General features: G+C 36.2%; 1 protein-coding gene across 9 annotated transcripts in view; it reads right to left on the bottom strand.

Annotated features, from left to right (window-relative positions):
- Window positions 1–1,094: 1,094 nt before the first annotated feature.
- The window catches only part of YAF2 (YY1 associated factor 2), a 219,055-nt gene continuing 202,991 nt past the window's right edge, over window positions 1,095–17,158 (bottom strand). For 3 of the 9 annotated variants that reach the window (XM_055581137.1, XM_055581178.1, XM_055581132.1), the window contains 2 exons: window positions 3,276–3,428; window positions 1,095–2,479 (listed from right to left, as the gene is read on the bottom strand). In XM_055581137.1, the coding sequence (XP_055437112.1) occupies window positions 2,242–2,479; window positions 3,276–3,428 (391 nt within the window). In that variant the 3' untranslated portion in view covers window positions 1,095–2,241. Of the gene's footprint in view, window positions 2,480–3,275; window positions 3,429–6,111; window positions 6,238–6,722; window positions 6,816–9,514; window positions 9,586–14,320; window positions 14,376–17,158 lie in introns of those variants that run through there. The other 6 variants (XM_055581124.1, XM_055581153.1, XM_055581144.1 and 3 more) reach the window with 6 other exon arrangements.

The following is a 17,158-nucleotide window of genomic DNA, read 5'->3' on the forward strand; positions in this document are numbered from 1 at the left end:
TTTCAGTCATCCAAGAAGGCATGGAAATAATTTTTGTTATCAAAAAAAACCCCAAAAAGCATTATGTTTCTGTAAATGGGATTTTACCTATAAAGACAGTAACGGCTCACCTTTACTGAGCATTGGGTATGTATCAGGTAATTATTAAGAACTGTATATGGATTGACATTTAATCCAACAACACTACAAGCTAGACATGATTATCATTATCCCTGTATACCAAAGAGGAAATGACCTGGAGTGACTAACTCAAGCTAACTTAGGTTCTACAAGAGATTAAAATGCCAGACACCAGTTAGCACTCTTCATTTCCATGCTGCAGTGTCTCCTTACTATTCACACAGATGACTATGCTCCGTTCAGGTAAAATCCCATCTTCTGTCCGATTATTCTCTCTTGCAGTCCATTTAAAATACATCTAGAAAGTATTTGATCATCATCATAAGACCCAGTACCTCCAAAGAGTAGTTTTAACTTAAATATTATAATATTTTCCCTATTACAGTTAATACTTGCAATTTTTACTATGTCTAAAAAATGAATATATATGCATATATATAAAACATTTGAAACATGTGAAAAAGAATAAAATTTTAAAATTTCATGTTTTAAAAGAACATACCAGTTATTTGGGGTTCCACTGGAAGTATCTTAAAAACAAAATTCTTCCACTTAACAACACTAAAGAATGAGGTATATAAATGTTTTAATCACAGACTTTTACTGTATGCAATTAACTGTATTTCACAACTTGCATCTTACAAAAAGACAGTACCATAGTGCCTGTAAAAAGTACTGCAATTAAACAAAAAGTTACATTACCACATGAAACCACCAAATATCACAACTGTCAGAGTCTACAGTTTCCTTTCTTCAAATGCGATCATGACGTTTTTATGTGATATTTTGTATCCACATTATGATTTAAAGTTCATTTATAGTTCAAAAGTCTCCTACAGGTAAATATGTATTAAACAAATAGCTAAGAGAAAGCAGGAGACCCTAGAATTTAAGAAGTACTGTGTGGTTTCTAAGTTTGATTTTTAAAGACAACATAAAACACTTTTATTAGTTGCAAACAAAAATGCAAAATCTGTAGTCATAAAAATATTTTATTGGTAAATTTACATAATAGTAACTGGGGCTGTAAATATTTTTTTAATTTTAGGATATTGATAAATGCATAAACTGGCAAGTGTCTCTGAAAATAGGGTACTATAATTTTTATAAGAATTGTTATATTTAATAAAGAGGCCAATTAAGCTGATTAAATATTAGTTATTTCCTAGTTCTGTGCAACAGTTCCCATTTGTGTATTAATTAGATTCATACTCCTATGACCCTGGCTAAGTCTGGGGCAAGGAAACAGTGATAAAACTATTATTAAGTTAAAGCTTTTCCAAAATTGCAGCTCTTAAAATTACAGCTTTTCTTTTCTGTTTTCATCAAATGCTTATAATTACTTGAATTTTAATGTTCTATACAATACAGAAAATACCAGTGTTCAATGACAATAGCACTAAACCTGAATTATAAAGCTACGTAATCAATGTTTTATTGTTTACTAGTCTGCTAGTAAACATTACAATAAATGAATGTTTTGAAAGATAAGCAAACCCCCCCCAAAACAGATAAAACCTAAAACGTAATTCAGAAACAATAATTTAGTAAAATGTGTCAAAAACATTGGCAATGGTTCATACAAATTCTTTATTTAATAACAATCTTCCTATTTAACCACACCAAGTACCAGCAGGTGTATTTAAGAGGATATCCATTAAGAAATTCTGTTGCAGCAATAGTTGATTAAGTTGATCTTTGACTTGTATACATATAACTATTTGTTTCACAATTCTCAAATAATACATATTTAGGCAGCTTGCACTATGTTATAAAAATTTAAATTCGTTACATGCCAATAGTAGAGAATTCAAGAATTATGTGTTAGAATTCACTAAACTAAAAGTGAAAATAGACTTACCAATAACACTGCATAATGAATAACTCAACCACATTTTCATGGCAGCTTAACTGTGGAGACCAAAACATTAAGTCTGGAAATGTTTGGTAGGCACAGATTGCAATTAAAACCTAACGAATTCTAACAAATTTCTATTTTAATTAAAACGCAAATCATGGATTGTGCATGAATATGTTTGTCATGAAAATGTGGTACTTCTTGGCATAATCTGTGTATTTGCATGGTATGACAGAAGTGACGGAAACTGGAGAAAATAGACTTTAATGAGATTCTCCATTCAGTGATGAGGCTTCTCCTCTGGGTGAAGACGACCTGGACATTCCCCTCTCTGTGTTATCAGAGCTGGAGCCACTCTGACTGTGTTGATCTGCAGAGGCAGCACTAGATGCAGGCGGGGACTTCGTTTTCTCCTTAAAGTCTGTAATAATGACTGTCAGATCTCCAACGGTAACTTCCAAATGTTGAGCACTACTCCGATCCACATTTTTCAATCTTGGCCTAAACACAAAAGATGATAAAATTTTTAACTAGCTTTTCTCTCTACCAAGTCTCTGAGCATGCAATGCATATTAAATTAAGTAAAGATGACAAAATAAGTACATCTATATTTAAAGCTCTCTATTCATGTGTAACTAAATGCAAAAATATAATTAAATGCTTGAAATCATTAACATTAATCAAGCCAATCATTCATGAATCTTCCTCAACATGACAAAAAATACTGGGAGTAATGGTCTCCTACTTGTGCTTTTATAACTTTATCTCAGTTTGGCAAACAGCTTATCAATTTTACTACAGTAAAGAGTTCAGAACAGCAGTCACAGCTGCATCACAGAGGAAGCTGACAGCAGCTAAGGCTGAGTCAGATGGAGGGCTGCCACTCCACTGATGCGCACTTAAATAAGGGCATCGTGACTGTCTGCTCTGCCAGGACCTACGACCATTCCGATTGGTTAGAATTCATGCAAATATCTGTTCAGTATTGTGAATATCACTCCTGGCTTTATGAGTGAAAAAGAAATAATTCAAACACAAATGTCTTTTAATCTAGTAAAACAAAAACAAAAAGCAGAAAGTGTCCGCACACTTAAGCCTGTATTTGTGGCCTCCATATTTAATTTCTAATATATCTTCAACTTGAAAAAATACTTTCATGACATAGTAAAACAGATGAAATCTTTTATTTCTATATTATATATTTCATATTCTACTTTATACATCAGTTTTAAAAGACAATATTAAATGGTTAATTTTATTATTTCAAAAGTACCATTAAAACACTCTTCAAATTTACCTGGTTTTCTTATGACTGTTCTTTTTGCTAGTTGTTTCCTTTTCACTTTTTTCTTTTTCTACTTTATCTTTTTTCTCTTTCTTTGACTGTGTAGGGGGTACAAACTGCTGAGTAACCTGCTGTGCAACCAACTGGGAGACAGGTCGAGGTTTCCTGTGTGCATGTTAAAAACAAAGGTTTTTTTCTTACTATAATTTAAGAACATGATTTTTTATGAGACTACCTCAAATTATGAGAATAGATATAGATTGTGATTTTCACATATAAAAATTTTTCATATGTAAGGTAATTCAGATGTGCAATTTAACAGATATATATATGTATATACACACACACATACATTATTTCTTTCCTAGTCAACAAAAATAGAACTATAATAATGGTTCAAAGTTATCACCCAAGATATATAGTCAAACAATTAAAATGTAACTGTCACATAAATCGACATGAAAATTATTAAAAATGTATATCAAACTGTGCTCATGGGGAAGCAAACATATAAACGAACATGAAATTTTTAAATTAAATTTGAAAGTTTACACTGAAATAAAATCTAAATGTATCCCTCCTCTCTCAGAGAAGGAAATAGCTCACCATCTGTGACAGTGGCTATTCTTTTCTTTAAAAATCGTTCGTTTATTCATTCAGTAAATTTTCTCCTTATTGTTAAAGTCTTTAAGGTTCCTTACCTATCTAGCCACAATTTCACTGTGCTTTTTTAACCTTGGAGATCTTCCCAGTCTTTTGAGACTTGCCTAGCTTACTTATTAAAAATAAATAAATAAATGTATTGAGAACCTACTGCAAAACTGCACCAAGAGAGATGAAATGTTGCCTGACTACAGCCTTTGGTACCAGTTGTCACTCTATTAGCCCAGGGTCAAGGATCCCTCCAACTTTATGGTACAGTGTGGGAGGCTGAGGTCAAGATTCAAAGCTAATAGTCTCTTAAAATGAGAAAGATTACTACAGAGGGGAAAAAAGATGGGAGGAACAAAACAGGGAAAAATAAGATAAAAATAAATCATAACAGATGGTCTACAAACAACAATAATCTATTGCCTGGAAAATCCTGGCCCTCTTTTGGTCAGCACAGCTATTAAAAACATTTTTTTTCCTCTGTTCTTCTAAAAGAAGACAAAATAGAAACCAAAGAGAAAATACTGCACAATCTAGCTTTCAAAGCTGTTTAAGGAGGAAGGAATCCTTTGAAGGAGGAAACAGGAAATGCAGTATATAAAACATCTTAATAGATGGATACTGAATTTTGTTTAGAACCAACAGAGTCTGAAGTAAAGGTAGGATATCCAGGAAAGATGTCCAGAATACAGCAAAACCAATACAATATTGTAAAGTAAAAAATAAATAAATAAATAATAAATTCAATTAAAAAAAAAAAAGTAGGGCTGACCCAGATACCAGGGTTAATGATACATATCAAGAGTTACATAGATGAAAATATTATTGGCTGAGCTTGTTCAGGAAATAAACTTTAAAAGAAAAAGGACTAAAGCACTGTTCTCAAATTTAAGGTACATCAGGATTACTAGAAAGTCTTGTTTAGCTTGCTTAGCTCTGCTCCCCGGGTTCTGATTCAGTAGGTCTCAGATGGACCCTAAAATCTGCATTTTTAATAGCCTCCCAGTTAAGCAGAAGCCTCTGGTCCAGCCATCACACTTTGCAAAGAAGCTTGAAGCAGTGTAATATATTAACATTACTGCAACAAAGAGTTTAAGATGGAAAGCAGGGAGCAGCAGAGAAATGAAAAAAGATATGAAGGAACCTGATAATGCAAAGCTAAGGAGTCTGATTTACTCTTTAAAGATGGGAGCTCACTGAAGAAATACAGACTTGAATTTTACGAAAATTACTGGCAGCAATGTGGAAGAGAAAGGTATACAGAGGCAGGGAAAGCTACTTTAATAGATCAGGCTAAAATAAAAAGGGCTGGAACTAAAAGGAAGCAGCCATGGGGTTATTTAAAGACAGAATGAAGAAACAGATAATCAAGGGGACATGGTGACTAATTAAACGTGCCTTTCTCACTTCTCAACCAACATAGTCCCTTAGCAAAACGTACAGCAACTCTTGCTTGTTCTCATGTAACCAGTATTCTGTAGATGAAATTTAACAAAAAATAGAAGTCTTAGATGTGGATAAATGCTATGGAGAAACTCTTGCTTGTTCTCATGTAACCAGTATTCTGTGGATGAAATTTAACAAAAAATAAAGTCTTAGATGTGGATAAATGCTATGGAAGAAAAAAAAAGTAAGGAACACAGGGAGTTTTAAGGAAGGAATTGCAATTTTAATTTCACCATCTCTTTCTTCATCTAGAGTATAAACTCTACAAAGAAAGAGACAGTATCAGTTTTATATACCACTGGATAACTAGTACCTAGCATAGTATTGGAAAATACTAGATACCTAATATTTGTTGAAAAATGAATGAATGATAAAATCAGGTTTAACGAGGAAAGGTTTTTGTATTTATTAAAAAATTTTAATTGGAAGAGAACTGCTTTACAATCAGCCATTAGTATACATCTGTTCCCTCCCTCTTGAACCTCCCTTCCACCCTTCACCCACAAAGATGTTTTTAAAGGAAAGGAATACTGTCTCTATGCTTACTCACAGGATCAACCACTCACTACATAGAAGCAAGTAAGTAGTGAAAGGCAAAAGCAGCAGGAATTAATTTCTCTTTTAATTATTCTAGGGTATGAAAAGAGAGAGTTCAAAGGTGTGGCAGGGTGTATAGAGATTTGGTTAGACTAGTGCCTGGTGAACAGTGAGTCACCTAAACTTGAGAGTCAGTCCAAGCTCTATAATGCACCTGGGGTGCAGCCATCATTTGTCTCCCAAGGTATGATGGGTGTCTGAATCTCTTCCTGCCACGACAAATGGAGGTTTGACAACTTCCTTTATTACAGTGTGTACTCTTACTCCCTTAAACCTGAAACTGAATACAAAATAAATTTAGAAAAATTTTAAACTGAATTACAATAAACTGAAAAATTTTTTTAATTCACATTCTAGAGTAGAAATCCTGATGTTTCCATCAATCAATAAATTGACTTTAGTTATTTATAGGCCATTATCACTAACTTCAGATATATAATCATGTATATTCTTTTTATTTAGTGCTGTTTTTAAGCAAAACTGAATATTTTTCTAGGTTTTTCTGGATTTATTATTAACCTCAATACAGTATTTCCCTTAAGACGAAACTGTCTCAATCATGGATTCTCTGATCACTAAGTTTTTAGGAATGTAACTGCTGTGTTGTGGTTAGGTACTTAATATTTTTACAACACTATCAATCACTCCCCTTCCCCATCAGTATCTGTCTCCAACTTGGTACATGTTGCTTATGAGACACAGTTCCTCAATCACTCCCACTTTTACGTAAGAAAGAAAACTAATTCCCAACTTCATGAACCTTACAATAAAACTGCTGCCAAGTGTTTTTCATAGTTAACAAGTTCTCGCTCCAGAATCTTTCTAGAACCATTTCCCCTTTTTATATGGCCCATAAATCTGAAAAGGAAAACATATCAGTCAGTAGAGAATGATTTTCTCCATAAAACCATGAGGTTGAGTTAAATAAATCAATATTTTAAAACAAGTTATGAATCTAGATTTCTTCTAAGTGTCATTTTCTCAGAGGTAAGAATAAAAATAATAAATGTATATTCTCCTACAAGGTGAAAACAACACAGAAAGAAAGACTAGCTGGCCTGGTCAGGTGAAAGACTGGAATCGGGGGACAAGCTCGAAGACCATCACAACAAACTAGAAATGATGGTGCTGGTCGTGCTGGGCTTGTGGGTTTTATAAAATTCAAGAAAAGGTGTCCCTGGGGCAAGTGGAAATGTGAGACCAGTGTTCGCATAAGCAACCAGTAATCTGTGTACTTGGCACTGTCTTTCTGTTGTTAATTTTTTGTTAGTTTTTAAGCACCAACAAACTTTCTATAGTTGCTCTCTTCTGCCTCAAAAAATATTGTTTTTGTTTTTCATTACTTACATCTCTTTCTCTTTTAATCCTAGATTTTCCTGTTTATTAATTCATTCTTTTATTCTTATTTTAATTAGATGGTTGATTTTCACTTAAAAATTACATCTTTGCTCCTCTTTTGTAGGATTATTTGATCTGGTACAACTATGGATGAAAAGAAGCACAAAACATGTGTATACACGTAGCTTAACTACTGAACAAGCTTTCTGCTGCTCTCTAATGGCTGAATGAGTTTTAAAGATCCTTCAATGAAGGCAGGAGGAACACAGCTTCTGACCATCTTTTCAGCCTATCATAAACTGACTCACCTTCACCATGCTCTATTCAAAAGAAAGCTCTCCTATCTCTAGGGGTCTTAGGTTTAACTGTGATCCATTTTCTACTTAGTGAGAAAAATCTAGAGGAGAGCAGGGGATTTTAGAGGTGGGAGATAGGATATGGGAGATAGTTAGGATATTAGGGGAAGGGTATGTATATTGTATGCCTTTTTTATGTTCAGCAATTTATCATTCATGATTTTTGACAATACACCTACAACCCTGAAGGTTCTGTGATCAGGAGGACAAAAAGGTCACCCAGTTAGAAAAATAAGTGCTATCCAGACATATCTCAACTGTACTCTATTATTCACATATGTCATGATTTGATGCAACTTGTAAAATATGGCATTCCAAAATTTTGGGATCTCCATGTCTCCCTATGTATCCATCATAAATAGGTCAAAGAGACTATGTAAAGTTTGACAGGTCTCTTTTGCTTTCCTGTAACCTAAAAATTGATTTCCTGTAACATTAAAAAAAAGAGGAGGGAACATTTCAACAAACATTTATGGATATCTCCTACTCATCAGAACAAAGTACTTTTAGGAGCTATTTGACTTTTCATGTGGGTAGGAGACTGGTTAATAGTGGCTTGATATATACCGTTTCTAACTATGTCTCTGCCCTCCACCCCAACCACCCTGCAACAAAAATTCTATGTGCTGAATATTACGAAATAAATATTTTAAGCTTGATTAACCTCATCACAAATTAGCTTTGTCGAGCTGGATAGGCAATAAATAAGATATAAAGCAATTATTCATTCTTTTCTAAAGGAGGCAACATTATTCATAGCTGAGAAAGACACAATCTGTTGCAAAACACTAAAATATGTATATTGTAAATTGAAGCAATATAATAAATTTAACTGAGTTAAAAAACTAAACCAAAAATCTAAACTTGTTGCAAGTCTGTTGATACACTGCTAACAAAAGTCCAAAAATATAACCAAGGAAGATTTTATAAAGAAGCCCCACTGTTTGACAAATATATTGTACATCCACATGTGTCAGACACTAGACACGGTGCTGGAGATTCACTGTGAACGAGACAGACACAGTTCTCACCCTCAAAGTGTTTGCTTAATATATGGGAAAGAAGCCACACAAAGGATAACTAACTAAATAAAAGTAACTTTTGTCAAAAGCACCAAGAAGGAAAAAAGGATGTGCTGTGATTTCAAAAACCAGACAGAGGATTTACTCCATGATGGAAGGAACTTTAGTTCATGTTTAAACCGTCAGTACACCAAGAAAAACAGCCATCACCATGGACTGCCACCATCCTCTTTAAAATCATTTTACGAATAATTTACAGAAGTAAAAAACAAAGGAACAATATTAAAAATTTTAATATTACTAAAAATTTTATAAGACTTTAAAATGTAGTAAACCCAAATTTTTATTCTATTTGAAGGTATATAGACCTGATATGGTAAAGGCAATGGCACCCCACTCTGGTGCTCTTGCCTGGGAAATCCCATGGACGGAGGAGCCTGGTAGGCTACAGTCCATGGGGTTGCTAAGAGTCAGACATGACTGAGTGACTTCACTTTCACTTTTCACTTTCATGCATTGGAGAAGGAAATGGCAACCCACTCCAGTGTTCTTGCCTGGAGAATCCCAAGGACGGGGGAGCCTGGTGGGCTGCCGTCTATGGGGTCGCACAGAGTCGGACATGACTGACGCGACTTAGCAGCAGCAGCAGCAGCAGACCTGATATAGACTAATGTAACTAATTCCTCATCAGCTTGTTAGGCCTAATCCTAGGAACATATCTACTTTGTAAATAGTGACTCCTGATCTCAAATACATCTCTAATAGACTCTGGCTTCTCTTTGCTTCCACGTCTTGCATTGCATCATCGAAACACTTTTAATCTGAAAGCCTGACAGCTCACAATTTTTTGAAGAGGACTGCCATTTTCTTTGCTCCCAAAATATCACACATTGTCATTTCTAGACTAGGTATACACTCCAACCATTCAGCAGCTGTCCACTTACCAATCATATCAAACAAATTTCAGTGCCAAATATCAAAGATGAAGAAAGAATACTATCACATGTCCTACAGCAAAACAAGATGATTCAGGTTCACTATTGCAAAATGTTTCATGACAGAGTTTTTTGGGTTGAATGACTACTTGTATGAGAAACCATATCCCTTTCTGTTCTTAAAAGACTATTCATGTTATAATTCTTCAGTTCAGTTCAGTTGCTCAGTCGTGTCTGACTCTTTGCCACCCCATGAATCGCAGCACGCAAGGCATCCCTGCCCATCACCAACTCCCAGAGTTCACTAAAACTCACATTCATCGAGTAGGTGATGCCATCCAGCCATCTCATCCTCTGTCATCCCCTCTTCCTCCTGCCCCCAATCCCTCCCAGCATCAAAGTCTTTTCCAGTGAGTCAACTCTTCGCATGAGGTAGCCAAAGTACTGGAGTTTCAGCTTTAGCATCATTCCTTCCAAAGAACACCCAGGGCTGATCTCCTTTAGAATGGTCTGGCTGGATCTCCTTGCAGTCCAAGGGACTCTCAAGAGTCTTCTCCAAAACCACAGTTCAAAAGCATCAATTCTTCGGCACTCAGCTTTCTTCACAGTCGAACTCTCACATCCATACATGACCACAGGAAAAACCATAGCCTTGACTAGACGGACCTTTGTTGGCAAACTAATGTCTCTGCTTTTCAATATGCTATCTAGGTTGGTCATAACTTTGCTTTCAAGGAGTTAAGCGTCTTTTAATTTCATGGCTGCAGTCACCATATGCAGTGATTTTGGAGCCCAAAAAAATACAGTTTGACACTGTTTCCACTGTTTCCTCATCTATTTCCCATGAAGTAATGGGACCAGATGCCATGATCTTTGTTTTCTGAATGTTGAGCTTTAAGCCAGCTTTTTCACTCTCCTCTTTCACTTTCATCAAGAAGCTTTTTAGTTCCTCTTCACTTTCTGCCATAAGGGTGGTGTCATCTGCATTCACCTCAGAAGGTGATTGATATTTCTCCCAGCAATCTTGATTCCAGCTTGTGCTTCTTCCAGCCTAGCGTTTCTCATGATGTACCCTGCATAGAAGTTAAATAAGCAGGGCGACAATATACAGCCTTGACATACTCCTTTTCCTATTTGGAACCAGTCTGTTGTTCCATGTCCAGTTCTAACTGTTGCTTCCTGACCTGCATATAGGTTTCTCAAAAGGCAGGTCAGGTGGTCTGCTTAAATCTGCAGAAAAATTCATCCAGGATTATTGTCATACGATGACTTGGAGTCAGAGAGCCCAAACACCGTGCAGCTAACAAGCATGAAGGTAGGTAAGTTACTCCATTGAAATTCCCTGGATTTCTCCCCCCAGGGCCCAGGGAAGTGCATTCCATGGCCTGGCCTGCTCAGTGTATCTTCCTTTCCCAGGCTTTCTAGGTCAGATCTTATTTTTGACAGATCAGTTTTTGAGGCTACAGAGGTTTTGATGAGTGTAGCTTGGGAGCAAAACTATTATGTGAGAGCAGAGGTAGAAGAGGGAAAATGATGACTAAATAATGTTGCTAAGGCCATGTGAATGTTTTCACTATGTTGGAGAAATACAAATGAAGGATTTGCTACTATATTTTGAAGTGGTAAAAAAAAAAAGTGAATAAGCAAAATAAATTAGTAAGCTTTATCATCTTCCTTTTGTGCACGTGAATATTTGGTGCACACTGATCCTGCTGCTTAGTCGATCAGTCATGTCAGACTCTATGCAGATCAGTCATGTCAGACTCTATGCAGCTCCATGGACTGTAGCCTGCCAGGCTCCTCTGTCCATGGGATTTCCCCAGGCAAGAATACTAGAGTGGGTTGCCATTTCCTCCTCCAGGGGAATCTTCCCGACCCAGGGATTGAACCCGTATCTCCTGTGTGTCTCCTGCACTGCAGGCGGATTTTGTACCACTATCCACCTGGGAAGCCCTATTTAGTACATAGAACACATTTATGTAACAGGTTACTGAAATTTTTAAAAAGAAATGTACATCACATGTCTGTGGAACCCCTGCAGCAGCTCTGTGGAGTGGTAGTCTTTTACACTCTTCTGCAATGCTGTTGATCCTTTTATGGCTGCATTCTATCTCCTCACCAATGGGACTCTAATTCCTACGTGGGAAAAGATCACATATTGCCTGTTTTTCTATCCCCAACAAATACATATACAGTAGATCTTACAGTATTAGATGCTCAATAAATATCTCAACAGTACCAATCATAAAAACCTGTTAAATATGATGCATAAATACAACTATAAATTAATTTTGTAAACACTGATTTAACTAGGTGCCAACTTCCAAGAATTCACTTTCTTGAAAAATTTGCTGATGCCATTTTGCTTCTGAGCCATTTACTTCCTTTTTCATGAAAATGGAATGAAAGGTTTAAAGTATGACTGCTTTGCATAAATAGTGACTATTAAATCAAAGGATTAAAGAGTCCTTTCTATGTGGCTTTCCCCACCTCCAAACAATGAAATAATCTACTCTGCTAATACCAGCACTATCTAACTTCTCAGCAAAACTCAATGCTACCTACCCTCGAGATATACAAATATTTTCTGTTACTGTTTCTACAGTAGATAATCATGCAAATAAAATCTTTACCAAGAATCACAATATATAAAACTGAAAGCAAACTGAAGTCTTTTTATATATCTTTATTTTTTAAATTTTAAGTATGATAACACAGGAGACTTAGAAAATACAGAACAAAGTTACATATATTTCCACTATATATTACAATTAATTTTAAGTAAATTAAGATTTTTAGTTGGAGTTTCAATATTAAACTTTCAAAAATTAATAGCATGGATAGAAAAGTAGAAGGGTACAGTAGACCTGAAAAGCACCATGAATCAACTTAATATAATTAAGATTTATACAATTTTCACACAACGGTAGAACACAAATTCTGTTTAAGTTCCCATAGACTATCAACTAGGAGACACTGGAATGCATCCAGGGACATAAAACAAAGTACAAAAGTTTCATGGTTGAGTAGTGGCCACAGGACTGCAAAAGGTCAATCCAAATCCCAATTCCCAAGAAGAGCAGTACTAAAGAATGTTCAAACCACCAGACAATTGCAATCATCTCCCATGCTAGTAAGGTTATGCTCAAACTCCTGCATGCTAGGCTTCAGCATTACATGAACAGAGAACTTCCAGATGTTCAAGCTGGGTTTAGAAAACACAGAGAAATCAGAAATCAAATTGCCAATATTTTCTGGATCACAGAGAAAGCAAGGAAATTCCAGAAAAAATCTACCTGTTTCACTGACAACGCTAAAGCCTTTGATTGTGTGGATCATAACAGTGGAAAACTCTAAAGAGGTGGGAATACCAGACCATCTTACCCGTCTGCTGAGAAACCTGTATACTGGTCAAGAAACAACAGCAAGAATCCTGTAGAGAACTGACTGGTTCAGGACTGACAAACTAGTACGACAAGGCTGTTTATTGTCACCCTGTTTATTAAACTTATACGCTGAGTGCATCATGAGAAATGCCAGGCTGGATGAGTTACAAGCTGGAATCAAGAATGCTGGGAGAAATACCAACAACCTCAGATATGTGGATGGTATCACTCTAATGGCAGAAAGCAAAGAGGAACTAAACAGTCTCTTGATGTGAAGGAAGAGAGTGAAAAGGCTGGCTTAAAACTCAATATTAAAAAAACTAAGATCATGGCATCCAGCCCCATCACTTCAAGCCAAATAGAAGGGGGAAAGGTAGAAGTGGTGACTGATTTCCTCTTCTTGGGCTCTATAATCACTGTGGATGGTGACTGCAGCCATGGAATTAGTAGACGATTGCTTCTTGACAGGAAAGCTATTGCAAACCTAGACAGTCTGTTAAAAAAGCAAAGACATCACTTTGACAACAAAGGTCTGTATAGTCAAGGCTATGGTCTTTCCAGTAGTCACATATGGTTGTGAGACCTTGACATAAAGAAGGTAGAGTGCCAAAGAATTGATGCTTTGAAACTGTAGTGCTCCTTGGACAGCAAGGAGATCAAACCAGTCAATCTTAAAGGAAATCAACCCAGAATAATCACTGAAAGGACTGATGTTGAAGCTAAAGCTCAAATACTTTGGCCACCTGATGAGAATAGCCAACTCACTGGAAAAGACCATGATGCTAGGAAAGATTGAAGGCAGAAGGAAAAGAGGGTGACAGAGGATGAGATGGCTGGATGGCATCACCAATGTAATGGAAATGAACTTGGGCAAATTCCAGGAGATGGTGAGGGACAGGGAAGCCTGGTGCACTGCAAAGTCGGGCACAACTAGGTGACTGAACGACAGCAAAGGTGCTAAATCATACAGACTGTGTTCTCTTATCACTATGGAATTTTGTTAAATATCAGTATCAAAAGCTATTTGAAAATAACCAACATATTTTCAAGTGCAACGTGACATTTACCAAGAGAGATCTTTGATTTAGCCACTGAAAGCCTCAATCAAGTTAGGAGACTGAAAAACCAGAGGGTGACTACAGAGAAGAAAGCATTTAAATGAGCAATCAATATCAAAATGAGAAATTTAAGATAACTAAGATAACTTAAAATCCCATATATTTGAAAATTAAATGTCCACTTTTAAATGATGGGTATATCTAAGAAGATACAACAAAGAAAATCAGAAAATATTTGTACTAGAATAAAAATAAAAAAAGAACTTACCAGAATCTGTTGCATGTACTGGAGATGCTCAATGCAACTAAATACAATGTGGAATCTTGAATAAGGTATGAAAATAAATAATGGACACTAGCATAAGATTTTTTTGTAATTTGAACAAAATCTGTACTTTAACAATACTGTATCACATTTAACTTCCTGTTTTTTTATGATATAGTATTTCTTTATATTCTCAGAATTGGATTAGAGGTTTCAAGCCTCATTCAAATTCTCTTTTTCAAAAATCATTAATAAACTTCCTAAACTTTTAGCAGTAATACTAGATGCCAAAATCCATGGAACTATATCAAAGTTCTGAGTAAATATAAATCAGAAATCTATCATTCTGTTCATATTAAGTCAAGTAAGTGGAATCAAAATGTCATAAATTATTTAGCTAGGCAAAAATTCCTAAAATTTCTAAAATATATATATTATACATACTCTTTATATTATACATACTATTATATTTACATATGTATACTAAAGCTTTTCTACTACGCTTGATAAAGGATTGAGAAAGAACAAGAAAAAAGAGATGGAGAAATTGGAAAACAAACTAAATGAAAAGGGAGCACTGAATATGAAATAGAAAAAGTGAAACATACTAGATAAAAGTAAAAGACCATCATATAGTCCAATTGTTTTTAAACATAGGTGCTCATTAGAAACACATCTGGACCTTTGGAGAAAAAAAGCAATACTTGGGCATTTGTATTTCTCAAAAAATTTCAAGATAATTCGGATATGCACCTAAATTTTAAATAGGTTTTTCTATTAAATGATAGTTTTTGTGATATAGAAGTCTAATTTTTGTTGACCAATCATGATACAATAGTATTAAGCAAATAATAGTTACATAATCACAATAATAAAAGATGTTTATCAGTTTTCACACTCAATAGCTAGACAAAAAAATAAAAGATAATTACAACTTCAAACCATAATGGAAATATGATTAACCTAACAATATAAAGTAATTACATACAATTTGGGGGGTTAAGTAGAATGATGTGCTAAGTGGAAGTGCATACATGTTTTCATCCGCCTAGCCAGTCTACATCTTTTAGTTGGTGTATTTAATCCATTTACACTTAAGGTAATTATCTTAATTGTTTTGGGTTTATTTTGTGTAGGTCTTTTCCTTCTCTTGTGTTTCCTGCCAGAGAAGTTCCCTTAGCATTTGCTGTAAAGCTGATTTGGTGCTGCTAAATTCTCTTAACTTTTGCTTGTCTGGAAAGCTTTTGATTTCTCCATCAAATCTCAACGAGAGCCCTGCTGAGTAGAGTATTCTTGGTTGTAAGTTCTTCCCTTTCATCACTTCAAATAATCTTGCCATTCCCTTCTGGCTTGTACCCTTGTATGTTATTTGTCATTTTTCTCTTGTTGTTTTTCATATTTTATCTCTGTCTTTAGTTTTCATCAGTTTGATTATGATGTGTCTCAGTGTGTTCCTCCTTGGGTTTATCCTGCCTGGGACTCTCTGTGTGGAATTCCTGGACTTGGCTGATTATTTCCTTTCCCATGTTAGGGAACTTTTCAGCTATTATCTCTTCAAATATTTTCTTGGATCCTTTCTCTCTCTCTTCTCGTTCTGGGACCCGTAAAATGCAAATGTTGGTGCATTTAATGTTGTCCCAGAGGTCTCAGACTGTCTTCATTTTCTTTCTTTTTTCTATATTCTGTCCTCCAGGTCACTTATCCATTCTTCTGCCTCAGTTATTCTGCTATGATTCCTTCTACTGTATCATTCATCTCTGTCTGTCTGTTCTTTAGTTCTTCTAGGTCTTTGGTAAGCATTTCTTGCATCTTCCCCATTCTTTTTCCAAGATCCTGGATCATCTTCACTATCATTATCCTGAATTCTTTTTCTGGACAGTTGCCTATCTCCACTTCATTTAGTTGCTTTTCTGGGGTTTTATCTTGTCCCTTCATCTGAGACATAACCCGCTACTTTTTCATTCTGATTAACTTTCTGTGACGTGGTTTTTGTTCTAGCCACTGTGGGATTGTGGTTCTTCTTGCTTCTTCTGTCTGCCTTCTGGTGGATGAGGCTAAGAGGCTTGTGTAAGTTTCCTGATGGGAGGGACTAGTGGTGGGGAAGACTGGGTCTTGGTCTGGCAGGCAGGGCCATGCTCAGTAAAACTTTAATCCAGTTATCCGCTGATATGTGGGGCTGCACTCCCTTCTTGTTACTTGTTTGGCCTGAGGCGTCTCAGCCCTGGGGTCTATGCCACTCTGTGATAGGGTTAACTCTCGAAGAGGGCTTATGCCAAGGAGCACCTTCCAGGACTGCTGCTGCCAGTGCCCCCATCCCAATGGTGAGCCACCAGTGACTCACACCTCCACAGGAGACCCTCCAACACTAGCAGGAGGTCTGGTTCCATCTCCTATAGAGTCACTGTTCCTTTCCCCTGACACTCGATGCACACAGGATTTTGTCTGTGCCCTCTAAGAGTAGAATTTCTGTTCCCCCTAGTCTGATGGACGTCCTATAATAAAATCTTATTGGCCTTCAAAGTCAGATTCCCTGGGGATTCCCAGTCCCTTTGTCAGATCCCCAGGCTGGGAAGCGTGATGTGGGGCTCAGAACCTTCCCAAATGGAAGAGAACTTCTTTGGTATTACTGTGCTCCACTTTGTGGGTCACCCACCTGGCGAGTATGTGATTTGATTTTATTGTGATTGTGTTCCTCCTACTGTCTCGTTGTGGCTTTTTCCTCGTCTTTGGACATGGGGTATCTTCTTTAGGGGGGGGGTTCCAGCATCCTCCTGTCGATGGCTGTTTAACAGCCAATTTCGATTTTGGTGCTCCCCCAGGAGGAGATGAACACATGTCCTT

This window comes from Bubalus kerabau, chromosome 1, assembly GCF_029407905.1.
Source record: "Bubalus kerabau isolate K-KA32 ecotype Philippines breed swamp buffalo chromosome 1, PCC_UOA_SB_1v2, whole genome shotgun sequence".
NCBI lineage: Eukaryota > Metazoa > Chordata > Mammalia > Artiodactyla > Bovidae > Bubalus > Bubalus kerabau.